General features: G+C 40.5%; 1 protein-coding gene across 1 annotated transcript in view; it reads right to left on the reverse strand.

The window, feature by feature from the left end:
• Positions 1 to 8,738: 8,738 nt before the first annotated feature.
• Positions 8,739 to 18,030, reverse strand: part of CMYA5 (cardiomyopathy associated 5) — a 68,019-nt gene continuing 58,727 nt past the window's right edge. The window contains exons 11-13 of the mRNA XM_034441052.3: positions 16,678 to 16,777; positions 13,875 to 14,048; positions 8,739 to 10,033 (exon numbers count right to left, since the gene is read on the reverse strand). Coding sequence (XP_034296943.3) covers positions 9,781 to 10,033; positions 13,875 to 14,048; positions 16,678 to 16,777 — 527 coding nt within the window. The 3' untranslated portion in view covers positions 8,739 to 9,780. The remainder of the gene's footprint in view (positions 10,034 to 13,874; positions 14,049 to 16,677; positions 16,778 to 18,030) is intronic.

Here is an 18,030-nt window from a genome sequence, read left to right on the forward strand (position 1 = left end):
CACAAGAAAGAGTTGGCAAAACAGCTCAGTTCAAATTGGATCTGACCAAGAAGGAGGCTCAGCAGAAGCACCTCATTCAGGACTACGAGCATAGGGTTTCCAAGCAGAGGGAAGACCTGCAGGAGTGCAAGGCCAGGTACTGGCGCCTGGAGGCTCAGCGGGCTGAGATGGTCAGCCAGTTCTAGGCCATGATGCAGTTCCACTGGAACACCGGCTCCTTGCCACCAGCGGCACTTCCCTCCAGCTTTTGCCCAAAGCCCCGCACCAGGAGTCTGAAGCAGACCCCAAGTTGGAATTTCTGCCCCCTCTGACCCACACAAAAAGACCCCGAAGGGGGAGACTCTCTGCAGCAACGCAAACATTTATTGCATGTATCCGGCCCAGGGGCCATAGTTTGAGGACCCCTGATTTAGTGCAATATAAATAAATGCAAATAATTTTTCTGTGGACCATTAAAATTTTCTTGCAGACCACCAGCGGTCTACGGACCACTGGTTGATGACCGCTGATCCAGAACATGTCTTTATATTTAATTGTTATGTTTTATTGATTTTATTGTAACACTTTTGATTGCTATGAGCCACCCAGGATCACTGATTGTCAGGCAACATACAAGTGTAATAAATATTATTATGCTTGATCGCACAGTCAGTCCAATCCTGTAACTCTTTGGATCTTTGCTGTTAATGAAATATTTTTATTCATTATCATCTTACTCATGTATGTCACTGTCTTCCCTCTTACATCAGAAAGAGTCTCATAACACTTTTCAGATTAGCAATTTTTACTAAAAGCATAAGCTTTCCTGAACTAGAGCAATATGTGGGACAAACAGACCAACCTCTGCACAAAGGAATTAATGGATCCAAGCATAACATCAGGACTCAAAACAAGGACAGGGTAATATCAAAGCATTTAAGTTTCCCAGGAGACTCCATCAGAGATCTCATTAACTATTTTAGAAAAACAAACTTTAATAACGTAAGTGAGCAAGAGATTGCTGAAGTCACTTGCATGAAATAGTTCCAACAAACACAATGGGTTTTTAATGCGCTCCAACTATTAATTGATAAGGTATTTACAATTGTCTCACCCAACCTGCTCCTGCTTAACCAACCTCTGTTTCCCCTTCCTTTTCCATTACAGTTTAAATCCTAGATCAGTTTAGCCACTACATGCATCTGATATAGCGTATGCCTTAATAAAAAAATTATGTCTGAAAAGGTGCTACCAGACTCCTTGTGATTTTTGGCTACCATAGACTACCATGGGTTTCCTAGTAAATTCACTGTGCAGTTTATCTACTTTTTACTCCTTTTACTCAGCACACTGTCATTTTCAGCTAATCTTGAGTCCAAAAAGATAAAATGTCTGTTTTCATATTAACAGGATGAAGGATCTTTTATTTAAAGCTACAGAATTGTTGATCGCCTATTTGGCTGTCTTTTTTTTTTTTTTAAATTAAAAATACCAAGGTTAGCTGTGTGAAGTGAGTGTTTATTTTCAATCCCGGTTACTAGCTTTCTACCGGTTTCTAAATAATTACCAGTTTATTGCATGGTTGTTTCATTAATTGTCAGCAGATGGGGCTAATACTTTAACAAAATCGATAAAAGCCTGATTGGCTGGCTGGGATTTACACATTTTATTCTTTACTATTAAAAATGTTGCTTCCACCAATTGTGTGACCAAAGAGATGCTGCATCAGCCTATCCTGATTATGAGGACAGAGTTTAATAATGTGTTAAATTGATTCTTGGCATGTGTTTTTGTTTAAAAGCAGTAAGAAGAACCAGAAATCTAGCAGATGCTAGATGGTTCATCACTACTTTGTAATCTGCTTTCTTTTTGCTTTTTCTTAAGGAACACTTGAATTACTAGCCCTAAAGCTAAGAAGCTGATGGATCGTCATCGTGCTCGTAGACAAGATTTTCTTTGCAGGGTCCTTGGTACTGAACTTTGTCAGTACCCGGAGTCTTTGGTGATGAAGACAATGACTTTGTGGAGTCCTTGTTTGCATACAGACCTTTTGTTATCCAACTAGCTAACATTTTCAGTACTGGATATGTTATGCTGCAAACAACCAAGGTCAGAGAGCACCAAGCACCCCACAGTTCAACTCGGAGCTACATATATTCTCTTCTATAAGATTTTATATGTCTGAGTGTATCCTGTCTGAGTAGATTAATGTGCTTCCTTGTGATCAAGATAAGCATGTTGTTGAATAGAAAGTAGCTTTGTATGGTGGCAGGAAATGTTTTGTATAATAAAGACTGCATGAACTGCAATTAATGTTACCTTATCTTATCGTACTTTCTTTTTTGGAACTCAAGGTAATGTATATGAAGATCTCTTCTAATTTTATTCCTATGATCCACTCTTTCATAGATATGCTATTAAGTAGTCCATGGTCACCTGGTTACCTCCATCTCTGGTAGGGATGTGAACATGGATATCCCTGATCCCAGTCTGTCACCTCAACCATTACATTGCAGCAAATGTTTAACTTTGATCCATCTATTTTTGCTGTGTGCGATATTCCTTTCTTTGTTTTTATAGGCAGGGACAATCATTCACACAACCATTCTTCCTTTTTTTCCCTTAAACCAAAATGCCACCATGCATTCAACACCAATCAATACGCCAGGTGACAACTTGTTGGCTTCTGACCCTTGCCTTCCCATCCTCATTGCTCATTAGCGGGCAAATTAAAACCAGGGCTTATTACAGGTTTACAAAACTGGACCATTGAAGTATGCAAAGTAACAATCTATGGTTATTTATTGATTATGACTCTGCATGAACTGCATGAAGTAGAACTTTATCTTCTCAGACTTGTGAAAGGCAAAGCAATAAATCCTGATTCTCCAAACACTCAACCCTGTATGCCAGAATTCACAACAGTTGCTAATAGCCAAAAATTCACAGGCTAGAAAAGCTACTTTATTGTAGATGAGAGAGGGAGGGGGGAGAGGGAGAGGGAGAGAGGGGTGGGAGAGAGAGAGAGAGAGAGAGAAGGAGGGAGGGAGGGAGGGAGGGAGGGATGGAGGAATGGTGGAACAAAGAATTCAAGCCCTTTATGTAAGTCTCCTTCAAGGTTTAATTCTAGATTTTTTTTTCCTCCTGTCTTTTCAAGTCAATGGAAATATGATAATTTTCTTACTGCCCTTGAGAATAGGAAAATACTTGCAGAACTTTACATAGTAATTATTTAGGCTGCAAACTGCTAGTTTTCACCTTGTCAGCTTCAGCTCTAATACTATCTTCCTCTATGTTTTCTCTTTCCTCTTGCAACCATTTTTTATCAGCATCACCCAGATATCTCTTCCTTGTAAGAGTGGCTTCAATGAATATGTCCTGTACCAGAGTCTAATAAGGGCCACTGTTGCATTTCCAACCTAATCTGGATTTGCACAGAACAGACATAAATTATGATGCCAAGCTTCACTTGGCTGTGTTTTATTTAATATCTGGATGTCGAATACTCTGGCTCTTGGAGGGTCAAACTGATCCACTTCCCAATAGGCATCTGATTGCAAAGTGTCCCCTTCTCCACAAGCACAATGCTTAGCTGAGGTTTCAGAAGACAGTATTAACAAGACGCTTACATAGTCCACTCTGCTATCTATGAAGTTGAAGTCTCAGATGTGTGGGCCGAAGTGTAGGAGTGGGACTACAAAAAAAATAATGGCGTCTTCCCTTCCCACTTGTCCCCTGCCATAATTTCCTGATTTTCTATCTAGCAGTCTTGGAATCACGTAGAGTTTGGAATCACAAAGTTGTTGGGATATCCTGACAAATGAGTTCATTTCATGTTAGACATTCCCATTTTAAATTGCCCAATCAAACCTTTTTCATTCCAGCCCACATTCTGTGCAAATGGTTCCATATCAGTGGTATTACTCTTGTACTAAGTGCTTACCCTGTCAGTGATGATGGATTTTTGGGTTGGTGATCTTTCGTTCTAACTGGATTGTTGGAAGATAGACCCCAGGATTTTCAGAAAATTGTCTGAAAACTATTGTGCTTCAAAAGATGGGTTGCCCATTTTGCACCTCTCTTACTTGTTAGGACATTTATAAATCCTATTCAAGTTCAGTTTGTAAGAAAATGTTACATCTGAGGCATCTGTATGATTAATATTGCTTGAGGAAGGTAATGACTTTGCTGGATTCTCATTGTTTTTGGCATGTCCTTGGGGGACTGTACTTGCTACAAGTGTTCAAGCAGTGGCTGCCAGATCTTCGGTTGAGATTAGTATGGACGCCACACATGTGGCTGATTCTGCCCCACTTGTCAAATTAGCTGATTATCATGGGTTGCAACTTGCTTTTGATGTTTGAGTAAGGCACTGGTGACCTGAATATTAGCAAGTTGGCAAGAGGAGCTGTAGCTATTGTTTAACTCTGAATTTTAGGTAGAAAAAGGCAGATCTTGCAATCAGATATCATGCCATTATATCTATTGTCTTCAAATACTTAATCTCATATCCAGAAATATGCTTACAGCTGAAATATATAAACACAATCCAGCTAAATGTTGTTTTATTGCAGACAAGGTAGAAGCCCTGTGGCATAGAAGATCTCTCTCTCTCTCTCTCTCTCTTTCTCTCTCTCCCCCTCCCCAAGTCTGGATTTAAATTATAGGGTTGGGATTTTCAAAGTAATAGATATTATTACTCTCTTCTCAGCCTTAAGTTTGCAAAACATCTGCTCAGTCTTAAGATTGTGGTTCTGTCAAGCTTGAGAACCTTTTGTTCCCACCTTTCCAGCTTCTTTGACCAATGAGTTATTGTTATTACATGGTATAGATTATATAAAACAATTTAAGTAGTAAATAAATATTTAATGTTGGAGCAAAGAGGTTGAAAGTTTAATTTCAAAGAGGACTTTAAAAAGGGAGGCGATAGGAAAGCATGTGTGATTTGCTGAAAAACAAACTTCCAGGGTTTGAAAAATGAAATTGTAGGGAGTTTGATCAGGATTTCTGAACTTTTTGTCTGGGTGTTTGTCTCTTCAAATCAGTGTTGACTCCAGGCAATACCGGGACTAGTCCTTGCAGTTTTTGTGGCAAGATTTTCAGAAAGGGTTTGCCACTGCCTTCTTCTTCAGGCTGAGAGATAGCAACTGGCCCAAGATCGCCCAGCTGGCTTTGTGTCTAAGATAGGACTAGAACTCACCATCTCCTAGTTTCTAGCCTGGTGCCTTAAGCTACTCCACCAACTGCAGAAAGTTTGAGAAACACCGATGTATATAACACGATACCTGAAGCTTATTCTTTGCTTCCTACAATACAGGCAGTCCTTGTTTAATGAGAATTCATAGTTACAACAGTGATGAAAGTGCAATTTTTATGACCAATTGTCACATTCACAACTTTCATAGGTCTGTAAAGCAAAGGAAAGCCGAAGTAAGATCATAAGCACAGTTGTGGGGTGTTTTTTTTTAAGTGACTTCACTTAATGAGCGAGTTGCTGGACCCGGTTGTGGTAACTAAATGACAACTGCAAAGGAAGTATCTGGAGAAACATTGGTATTATTGGGCATCATACTGGCACTGCTGGCAGGAGACTTTGAAGTTTACATAACAGCTGAATCACATTATTCTGCTTCCCCCCCCCTTCTTTTCTTTTTTAAAAAAATTGCAATAAATTCTTAGCTTAGTCGCTGAGGGATAGGCTTACTTTTAAACTGACAAAGATTTTCGCAGCCTCTTTAACATAAAATCGATACACTTCATTAAAGAAATGCAGCCCTGCTTCGTAGGCTTTCCCCAATTAATTGCAAACAGTTTTCTAGAAGCCACCATTATCTGCATTTGTCTTATTTGACTCCTGAACATTTTGCAAAGGATAGATGGAGAAGAAATAAAAATAGTCGAGGAGGGATGGCCCCGTGGTATATTTCAAAAATTCAAGATGGCCATGGGGGTCCAATTGAAAGCCTGCCTGTGTTTTTTTAAGCTCACCACCATCCTATCTCCTGTTGTTTTGGCAGCTTTTTGAAAATGCGAATTTGAAACATAGAAACAGAAGACAGCTCTTTATCAGCACTGAAAAGCCTTAGTCAATGGTTGACGTGAGTGTGTGTGTGTATGTTGTGGGATGTGTGTGTGTGTTGTGGGGTGTGTGTGTGTGTGTGTTGTGGGATGTGTGTGTGTGTGTGAGAGAGAGAGGGAGAGAGAGTGAGTTAGGGACCCATTTAGGATTTAAAGTTTCAAAATCTTCTGCTCCAAATCCCAAAGCTCTGAGCAGGGCCAAATGGTGTTATATAAAAAGCATGAGTATATTTAATGTGCCCATTTTTGTTTCCATTTTAAATAGCAGCTGCAGGGGCCTGTCAAGAATTGCAGGAGTCAAGGAAGGGTTGCTGTAAAGAAAATGAAAAGCTCTGGTCTCTACATTTGCAAGAACATCATTCATACCCCAGGGTGTGAAGCTGGCATTGAGCCAATCTTTTTTTTCCTTCTTCTTCCCTGGGACAAAAACCAGTAGACATGATTTGGATATCAGTACCATTTAAAGGAGTGGAATTCTGGTTCTGCTCTTATTTGACAGTGGAAATTAGTGTTTATCTTTGATAGACAGTCATTATTTTTTTCCAGCTCAGGCTCCAAGGATTAAAGAGGATAAGCTATGCTGTACCTAGGAAACATCTGCCTTCTCCCCAAAGCATTTAAATCTAGCCTTACTTGCTACAAAAAATTTAAAAAGCAAAAATATAGAGTTGGAAGGGGATTTTTTTCCCTTTTCTTTTGGTTTCTAAATTGTTGTTTTTTACTTTAAAGGTTGCTTTGTTAATTATATATGTTAAGAATGTTGTAAAAAGCACAGATGTATAATAGATTAGCTGCCAAACTCAAGTAAACATGCCTGGAAAGTAGTTTAGGAGGCCCAGAATAGGCTGCATGGCACATACAACTGTACTTTCTCAGAGAAAAGGATGCTTGGAAGGAGTGGTTGAGCAGTTGTCACTGCTGCTGCCTACCCTTCAATTGCTTCACTCTGTTCCAAAGCAGAGCCAACCCTGCACTTCAGGGGTGAAATGCTCCCGGATCAGACCGGATCGCCTGATCCGGTAGCGATTTTTTTCCCTGTGGTTCGGCGATCCAGTAGCGATCGCCACCCGGGTGTCATTACTTCCTGTAATGTTTTTTTACCTTCTGCGCATGTGCAGGTTTCGTGCATGCACAGAAGTTCTGCGTGCGCATGTGACGCAGCGCACGCGCTTCCGAACCGGTAAGGAAGGTAAGTAGATTTCACCCCTGCTGCACTTGGGTACTTGTTAAGTGTGCTATTCATTTTCAAGTGTGAGAGACTGTGGGGAGGCTGAGGAAGGAATGGATGAGATGGAGATGAAGATGGAGATGGAGATGATAATGATGATGTATGATCAATTCATTGTTGACTCTTAGCAACCAGATTTTCTCCATGATGGTCTATCCATGATATAAACAATGAAGAGACGATGGATGAGTTGATACCTAATTTTTGATTGGCAGCTGCCAAAGTTGGTTGAAAGATGGGCATATATATATATATATATATATATATATATATATATATATATATATATATATATATATATATATATATATATATATATATATATATATATATATACATACATACATTATATAGATAGATAGATAGATAGATAGATAGATAGATAGATAGATAGATAGATAGATAGATAGATATAGCTATAGATATAGATGCAAGTTTTGGTGTATTCAGGTCTTTTCCCATGTAAGATTGAGAGTATCTTGGCGACGTTTCGACGAGGTCCCACTCGTCATCTTCAGGCTGGTGTCTTTGGCTTCGTGCTTGTGTGAGGAAAGCATGATCGGAGCTGTCGTCTCTCTATAAATACTGGTGAGGAGGTGTGGGGTGCTGGCTTTGTTGCTGTGAGCGGGTTGGTTGCCTGTGTTGTTACTTGATGAGTTGATGTTTGCAGATTAGTCAGCTGTTTCATGTCATGAATAAACATGAATAAACGTGACGATACCTCCTGCCTACCGGACATCTGGAAACTAGCCCTAGTCAACAGAAGAGTCCCAGCCACGAAGATTAATATCGGACCCAAGATAACACATGACACCACCACCAATCATCCACACCAGATTCAAACTCAAACCCATCCCATAGATGAAATACAACCACCATCCAGAAGCCAGACCATGGCACCATCACCAGCTGCTGCATCCCCCTCCGATCCCCACACAAAGCAAACTGACACACGCCATGAACACATGGCAAGACCTCAAACTCGGAGCCAAACCAAAGCCCGGGATGTGGCATCACAGCCATCTGCTGAGGACATTACATCAAAAAACTCAGGATATCACAACACTGGAACTCAGAATGTTAACACACAGCCCATTACCCAGGTCGTTAAAACACAAAAGACTAATGGGCACACAACAAGGACCTCACCCACACAGGATGTTACGAAACAGCTGACTAATCTGCAAACATCAACTCATCAAGTAACAACACAAGCAACCAACCCACTCACAGCAACAAAGCCAGCACCCCACACCTCCCCAACAGTATTTATAGAGAGACAGAGGCTCCGATCATGCTTTACTTGCACAAGCACAAAGCCGAAGACACCAGCCTGAAGATGATGAGTGGGACCTCATCTAAACGTCGCCAAGATATTCTCAATCTTACACGGGAAAAGACCCAAATACACCAAAACTTGCATATGCATTGGAATGGAGATGAGGCAACTGAATGGAGTTTGAGCGTTTATTGGCTGGATGCCCTTCCTGACACCTACACAGAGTTTGAAGACTATTACTCATTGCACTCAGAGAAATATCTACCGTTACCTAGGATCCAGCTCACAGCCTCTTGATTGTGAGGTGAGACAACCTCTAGACAACCACGCCACTCATGGGCAGCTATACAAATGTCTTGAATAAATAAAAATCACATAAATCCAGAACGCACAAGTGGAGAGAAATCTGAAAAGGTGCATTTCAGATTTCTCAGAGAAGCTTGACTGGTTTTAATGTACTGTTAATGAAGGTAGAAAATTCTTATTTGCATTTCCAAAATTCCATGTTTACTTCTGATTAGCATTAAAAATACCTTCCTGAAATCTGTCTGTTCTTGCTTGCTTGGTCTTGCCAGTTGTGTTGGACCTTAAACCAAGGAACTAATGAAAAAGAAGCTTCTAGTATCCTTCAGCCAATAGGTGTTGCATGAGCATATCACATATTTGGGCATTAATTAATGTTAATATTTAATATTTAATCCATTATTTTAATATATCATGAATATTAATATAGTAACATAAACATTTTTCCTCCAGAAAGTAATTTGATACCTGCAACACAGTGCATGAAAAATAGTTAAGTAGTGAGATTCTATTTAGGATTTCTCTGTGAGCATTGAGCACATGATTCCAGTGAATAGAAATAACTGGGGGAAAGAATTTGGGCACCATCCAAATACTTTGCAGGCCTGTGGGTGGATTACATGTACTCTGTTAGCTTCTCAGGGTTTTTTTTTTTTTCTCTTAAGGAGAGCTTCTTTGATCTGCTCTTGAAACTTCCCCACCATTTCTGGGTTTCTGTTTGTTTGTTTGTGTGTGCAGTATTTCTGAATAGAAGGCTTATAGAGCCTTCTTATAGAGGCCACCAAACACTCTGAGTGTCTCTCTGAATCATGGGCATTGAATATCAAGACAAAAATCCATCTCAAGTCTTTTTACCAAATTCTTCTTTTTCTTTTTCTTTTTTTTCTTTTGTATGTGATTCGGAAGAGAATGTTCAGCTTTGCTTTACAAATTCTGGTAGTTCCATGCCTGTATGCAGGTTGAGAAACCCTGATTGTTCCAGTACAAAAACAGGATAAGCTGCTTTAGTGAATTTGTATTTGATAGCAGACAGCAACTGCCCTCTTTCTGCATTGAGAAATAGGAGTCTTCCAGCGTTGTAGTCTAGCAGGATGCCAATCCGGGCAGGCTGTTCAGTCACAATAATTTCACTCATCTCGCCATTGTGCAGAACTTTAAATGCAGAACTGCAAAGAGTAAAAAAATATAAAATCAGTACAAATCTATGGCAAAGGTCCATCACAGAATTTGTTTAGTCCAACACTATCTAAATCTCATCTAATGCCAACCTGACTGCAAAGGCCAATTTGTAACCGACTCCTTGGATCAACAAAAAAGTTTCTGAGATCTGAAAAGTACTATGCACAACTCCACCACCTGTTTAGAAAGAGATCTCAATAGGTTACTCTATTTTTAGATCTTAGGAATAAGGATCTGGAATCCCATCGCTTAACAATGCATTCCAACATTTCTCTTTTGCAATGAGAAAAACCCTGAATAAGAACATAATTTAATTAGAATATATACACAGGATCATTTGTGGATTTATTTCAGTCAAGAAAAGCAATACCTATTTTCTCAGTTATTGTATACTCTTTGGGATATTATATATCATTTATCTGCTTCATGTCCTTCCAAATGCATTGCTCTGCATTTACTTGCAGTCTCAGGCAGGTTTCAGGTGGGGAATTTTTATTCTAACTAGGAATTAGGAGAATTGCAACTCAACAAATTAAAAGGATACCAGATCAAGAGAGGGGCAGCTCTGCATCATGTATTGCCTATAAGCAAGATGATATATCTCTCTTAAGTAGTGGGTTTCAATTTAGTTTGCTACCAGTTTGCTCGTGCGTGCGAAGCTTCTGTACATGTACAGAAGCATCCAGGCGGGAGCAAACTGGTAGCAACCCACCACTGCCTCTCTTCCTTCTAGATACAGGACTGACTGTACAAAAGCAATTGTTAGATAAGAAGAAGTTGTGTCTTCTCTGGACTCTATCCTCCACACAGAAACACAAAGCTTAGGAAAACAGGCAAGGCACATTTGCTGATTATTGTAACATTTTGCTCCCTAAACCCATTGGCATATTTTAATGTTAGAACTAGTTTAAGGGATTTATTTATTTATTTTGTTAATAAATGTTATTTCTTTAACGATGTTGTTTAACAATATTATTTGTTTAATTTATTTGGCACTCATCACACCACGGGGCTTCTTTATGTGGCTTACAACAATAAAAAGGAAGAAATAGAAAGAAGTGTAAACAAAACAGAAGTAAAATAATAGAACAAGAAAACAATGAACAAGAAAATGAGAATACATCAATATGACAACAGAAGATGGATGGGTGGGAAGCAGAGATTGAGGGGGGTGTTAATCTACCGGTTAACCTAAATTAACCTACAGTATAGGATGACAAATGGGCTATATAGATTCCAGTATTTTTTCTGTATGGAATCTAACAATGGGGCCTGAGGGAGAATACTCTAGGTCTCACCTACTCATCCCCATATATCTCACTTTACATATGCATTTCCACACAGAAATAAGGATCACCATAGTATTAATCAAGATGCTCATTCTTATAGGCTGCTGAAATAATTACTAAGGAAGTATATATGCTGCACTTCATTTCATTAAGCACTCATTTTGAAATACAGTATTACAGATACTAACCACCCTTTTCAATGGATGATGAGTGCTAAATTAAAAATACTAATTAGATATGGAGAAGAGAAGTCTGAAAACCACCACAATGTGACCTTATCTGCCAGAAAAACGAGACAGAGTATATCACTAGAGTACTATTCCTAGCTAACGATCATCCAGCATTGCAAAGTTCTGGATTCCGTCCAAGGAAACTGGTCTCTCTTTCGCTCCCAATACCAGTTATATCATCAGGATGACCTCGAGCGAAGCAGCCGTGGGAGCAATGTATTAACTAGGCAGCAAATTGCCCCAGGATAAGACAGATGGATCTCATGGTTGGAGGATTCATTACAACAACAAATTGCAAGGGTTCAAAGCTCTGCTCCTATTTCAGTTAATGAAAATTATACAACCAGAAAATCAGGAAGAGGACTTTATGGTGAAATTTTGTTCATCCCATTCTCGTAGAGAGAGAGAGAGAGATGAAAGCTTGCATTCAAATTTGTTTACAAATTGTTCAATTTCAGTTATAAATGAAACAGCATGGGGATGTTGATGAAAAACTTCCAACGGAAGTATGGAAACAGGCAAAAACAAGAAATCCTAATGCAGGAAAGAGAATATAATCTAGTAGAAACAACCGATGGATGAAATTTGGATTATATCAACAATGGGGTAATGTTAAGATTATGGGATGTGATAGTTTTAGTCAAAATACAAAAAGGATGCTGAGGAAGTGGAAACAGTGCAGAGAAAAACAACAAAAATGGAGAAGCACATGGAAGTCAAATCCTATGAAACTTGGTTATAAGAACCAGATATGTTTAGCCTAAAGGAGAGAAGATAAAAGCAAAGCATGATAGCAGTCTTCCAATACTTGAAAGTCTATCATAGGGAAGCAGATGTAAATTTATTCAAACACAAACTCAAAATAAGGAGTTATTGTCTGACCATGAGAGCTATTACACCAGGGGTGTCAAACTCGATTTCATTGAGGGTTGCATGAGGAGGGCCGGAGTGGGCGTGGCCAGCTCAACATTACTTATGTTGGGGGCACCTGTGTTAGCCTGAGCGCTCTGCCTGCAAAAATGGGCTCTCAGGTTCCGTTTTCAGCTGTGACGGCCTCCTGCAACCCTCTGCCAGTGAAAACGGAGCTTGGGAGATGTGCACGTGGCCCCTGTGTGCTCCGTTTTTGGCTGTGATGGCCTCCTATAATCCCCTGCCAGTAAAAATGGAGCTCCACTTTCACTGGCAGAGGCACTCTGGGCTGGTCCTTCGCTGTTTCCAGGGCAGCCCTGGAAATTTTGAAACAAGTTATCTTCTCTGCTTCTGACGGGGATTATTTTTATTCTCATTTGCGCTAATATTCTATGACTATTACTTCCAACTTGTTATTTTGCTATCAATTCTCTTTTTTAAGAAACTTACTTTGTTTTTGTGGAGCACTCTCTCGTTCATTTGGATGAGGAAGTCCATCAGAGGAGTGTTCTGTCCCCATACCACACACGCACCCCCACAGATGGCCCGGAGTTAATAAGCCACACGACAAAACTCTTTGAAGATAAAGCTGGCAGCAACCCAGTAGCTAGCTGCCAATTCAGACTTTACTCACACAAAACAAAGATTAGACTGCAAGCATTCCGATAAAACAGGCAGAGTTTCAACAATACAAGGATTAATCCAAATGCAGTCCGATAAAGCAGGCAAAGTCCAGTAACGCAGAGATCATGGATTATTTCCAGTTTTTGCTCGTCACAAACTGAACCGGCCACCACACCCACATTTATACCCTGTGGGGTGTGGTCCAGTGACTCAACTAATCTCTGGCATGCCTTCGCCTCTGCTGTGCATGCTTCTCCCTGTGCCTATGCCGTGGGTCCAGACAGCACTTACCTTCTTCGTCGCTGTCCACCTGTGGCTGCGGGGACGTGCTTGGCTCTGAGTCTATCGTTTGGCCTTCGGTGTCCTCCAGAGGCATTGCCAGAGAGGAGGGTCCTGGAGAGGGAGGCCTTGCCAACTCCTCTCCCTCACTCTCAGAGTCTGCATCTGTCGATAGCCCAGGCTCAGGCAACGGAACCACAACAAGGAGATGGGAGCTGTGTCAGCAATGCTGAAGCCTTCCCACTTTTTACACTCAGTGATTTCTGCCTTCCTGACTTATTTGAAATGCCCCCCTCCCTCTCAGACACAGATGCATCTGACTAGGGAAAATTTGGAAAAATTCAACTTTCTGCTCCAAATTTGGGCATTAATTTCAAAAGACCATCTGTGCCCACTACCGAAGAAAAACATCCAAGGTCCCTTCCAACTCTGTTATACTATTCTATTCCATTCCATTCCATTCCGAGAAGTTTCAATGAGGAGCATCTTCGTATTACCTTGTTTTGCTGGAGCAATGTAAGCACCAAGAATTGCTTTTCTGTCCCAGGTCACTACTTTCTAGGAGTGTTGAAGAGCAGATCCCAACCTTGTAAGCTCCACAATCACTGACGGTGATTTCCCAGTAATGCCATCCTTGAGCAGGCAAGAGCTCACCCAACACTGGTGGGCTTCTGCACAAAGAGATGACAAAGAAAAGTGGCCTTGCATTCCAAAACAACCATGCCAGCTCAAACACTAAAGAAGTTTCAAGCCTCCTAGCTTTTCACCATAACCTGGTTTAGCATAGTGGTGGGTTTCAATTTTTTTTACTACTGGTTCTGTGGGTGTGGCTTGGTGGGCATGGCAGGGGAAGGATACTGTAAAATCTCCATTCCCTTCCCATTCCAGGGGAAGGTTACTGCAAAATCCCCATTTCCTCCCGATCAGCTGGGACTCAGGAGGCAGAGAATAGATGGGGGCGGGGCCACCTAGAGGTGGTATTTACCGGTTCTCCAAACTACTCAAAATTTCCACTACTGGTTCTCCAGAACTGGTCAGAACCTGCTAAAACCTATCTCTGGCTTAGCAGTGTTTGGAGTGAGAGAAAACCCCTTTCCCCTTTCAGAACCAATAGAAAGATAAGAAATAAATGATGTAAAAAGACTCTGATGTCTGTCAGAAGGACACCTTTATGGAAACAGAACGGAACAAAAGAAAAACTGGAGAAGAGAAGTCATCAAAAGAAAGATTGAGTTTAATAATAGTCCCAATCCAGAGAAAGAAAATCCAGTTTAAATTCCCCATATGCAGGTGGGCAATAGCTTAGAATTTGTTTGTTGATTCATAAATCTCTCTTCTTCCAGATGATGTGGTTTAGAGTGGAGCAGGTTACCCTGTTCACCTGCTTGGGCACAAATAGACGTAGATGTACACGAGTGGAGAATAGAAATATACAAATGCAACACATGTGCACCCCCCCCACCCACCCCCACACATACAGGCAACGCATATATCTCCATTCTGATTAGCCCCTCTCTCACACATACACAACACATCTGCATACACCCCAATACTACTAACATACCCAGGCAACATATATTCACACATCCTGAGTCATCTCTGGAGAGAAAGTCTGTATGGATGGATGCAATATGTAATTTCATTACACAGAAGAAATATGCAGGCACTTCCTATGGCTACTATTGGTATAGGGGTGGAAAAGAATTCCAGAGGCTTTCCCTAACGCAGTGGTGGTATTCAGCCGGTTCTATCCGGTTCGGACGAACTGGTAGCGGCTGCTGCAGGAGGCTCCGCCCACCCACCTGGACGTCATCACGTCCCGTTTTGATGCCTGCGCATGCATGGAAGGCCCTGCGCATGTGCGGAGGTGGCAGGTGCACTCACATTTGTGAACCGGTAGTGAAGGTAAGTGAATACCACCAATGATGAGTTGCTCTCGGTTCAGCCCGGTTTGGCCGAGCCGGTAACGATGATGATGTGATGTCACCGAACTGGTTCTCTGTGACTGGGAGCTGGGCCCTCCTGCCCGCCCCCGGTTTATTCCTACCTTTATTTCTTGATTTTTAGCCCAGCTGACAGGTGCGGCAGAGTGGATTGCAGTACCTCAGCTGGCCAGAAACCCAACCGATCGCACGCAAAGCGCATGCGCAAAGAGAACCGGTAGTAACACCGGTTGGAACCCACCACTGAACACCACTCCTGCTAACATGCTATGTTTTCCAAGCCAACGGAAAGTGGGAATTAAAGAAATAAGAAGGGGCTCAGAACTCTGTCAACTGAACAACTCTCCAAGAACAAACAGAATAAGATTGCATTTGGCGTGGTGGGGAGATGCTGGCAGAAGGAGGTTGGGTTTGAAAATCCCCTTCAGATTCCTCCAATTCATCTTTCTGGGAGAGTCAATTGGAAAATAATTTAGAATACATCTATTAGTACGAAAGTCCCTTCCCTCCAAATTACATGACCCTGAGTAGAGTATATATAGTCCTCCAGTGCTTCCAATGAGACGTACACATACATGAATGCGTCATTGGGAAACAGCAAAAAATGCACACGCAGATGTAACGTGTTATTTCATCACACAGACAAAATAGAAACATCCTCTGCTTGGTAAAAGAATTGGAAAGAATCCCAGAAGACATGCCCTGCATTCTTCCTCTATCTTGTTTACTAGTTGGGATATGTGGAGAAAGGGTTACAGAGCTCTACAGCATGTAATAAACATGATCTTGATCAAGACCACAAGCAACCTGCTATTTAAAGGACAAAAATAACATGTGTAAAATTGAACTTCCAGGGGCCAGTTGGTGCTGCAGACTGGCTGGAGAGGGACCCAGAGTAACACACCAAAGCAGAAAAAAAAAAGAAAAATCCAGAAATCATTCGGATATTTTAATGGATTTACATGCATCCAAATGGATGGTTTTCTATTCCTTGAATCCAAACCATTTGGCAAAGAAAACTACCCAACAAAGACTTTTAAAAGATGACAACATATGCTGCTATTTAACTAACCTGAAGTGGAAAAAAGAAAAAAGAGGAAAGGAAAGGAAAGGAAAGGAAAGGAAAGGAAAGGAAAGGAAAGGAAAGGAAAGGAAAGGAAAGGAAAGGAAAGGAAAGGAAAGGAAAGGAAAGGAAAGGGGGAGGCAGGGAGGGAGGGAGGGATGGAGGAAGGGAGGTTGGAATTTTCCTTCTATGAAAGAAGTCTGTTTTCTTTTCTTTTTTATGGTCTCTAATCCACATATCCTGTTTAAAATATTATCCAATAGAAAGAAAGAACAGGAGTCAATAAAAACTTACCCAGGAAGATTAGAATCATCCGGAAGGGATATCATGGTTCCATTGGGTGATACTTGCAGTACAGGGTGAACAAGTTCTCTCATTATATGAAATCTTGTTCCTATTGTAATTCATAGGCAAAAAATAAACACCATTTCATGAATGGGGGAAATGGCTGTTCATGTTGTATTGTAAAAACTATAGAAATCACTATTAAGAACTATAGAAACCACTATTATTGTCTAATATTGTGTGAGATTGGTAGGCCTCCCCATTTCTTTTTCAACTAAGCATTGAGAAATAAGGGTCTTTAAAGCCAACTCTAATACACAATAGCAATAGCATTTAGACTTACAGCCCGCTCTAAGCAGTTTACAGAGTCAGCATATTGTCTCCAACAATCTGGGTCCTCATTTTTCGGATCTCGGAAGGATGGAAGGCTGAGTCAACCTTGAGCCTGGTGAGATTTGAACTGCCAAATTGCAGGCAGCTGACAGACAGCAGAAGTAGCCTGCAGTAATGCATTCTAACCACTGCACCACCGCGGCTATTTCTGATTTTTTTTTATTCAAGTCAATGGAAAAACCATCACATTTTCCCAGACTAAGATTTGATCTAAATTTAGAAACTTGGATTCATTTTACTAACCACCAAACCATTAGAACATTATGCTCAAAGGCAGAGCTGACCCCTTCAGCACTAAAGAGCAAAGGAAAAGGATCATGATAAATTTGGTCTATTTTCCTATCCTACATGAGAAAAGCAACTAAAAAATGATTCATAAGAATCACAAGTGCTTCCTTTTCTATTTGCATTTTAGCCTAATTTGCAGAGCTAATGTGCACAATTTTCCACAGATTTTTTAAAAATGTAAATGTGCACAATACCATCTCAATGTAGTATTATTTTTACAATATATAAGTTTCCCAATCAGGCTTTTTACATGTAAATGTACACAAAGTACACTTTTAAAAAATGTAAATATTAAGCCTGGGAAGTTGAAAAAGCATCCCAAAGAAGGGATAATGACAAGGTCCATCTCCAAGTCCATGAAGTTACCAGGAGTTCAGTTCAGCTAAAAGGAGACCTTACCTTTTCCCTCTTATATGCTTCCTTTCAAAACACAAACATCTTCATTATTGATTTGTTTTTTCATATAAATCAGAAATAGTTACTCCCCCTCAAACACACTTATTCATTACACCTTGACTTTGGTCCAGAGAAAAATTGACAACTGGAGTTTCTACTAGGGAAGGAGCTGCATTTTAACTCAGAAACCTATTTGGAGAATTTCACAAAATATCTGCCACCGAAATTTATGAGGATTTAATTTGCACACCTATCTCTAGAAACAAGATCTTTTTTTAAAGACAA

This window comes from Pantherophis guttatus, chromosome 2, assembly GCF_059756535.1.
Source record: "Pantherophis guttatus breed Tessera chromosome 2, ASM5975653v1, whole genome shotgun sequence".
Lineage (NCBI taxonomy): Eukaryota > Metazoa > Chordata > Lepidosauria > Squamata > Colubridae > Pantherophis > Pantherophis guttatus.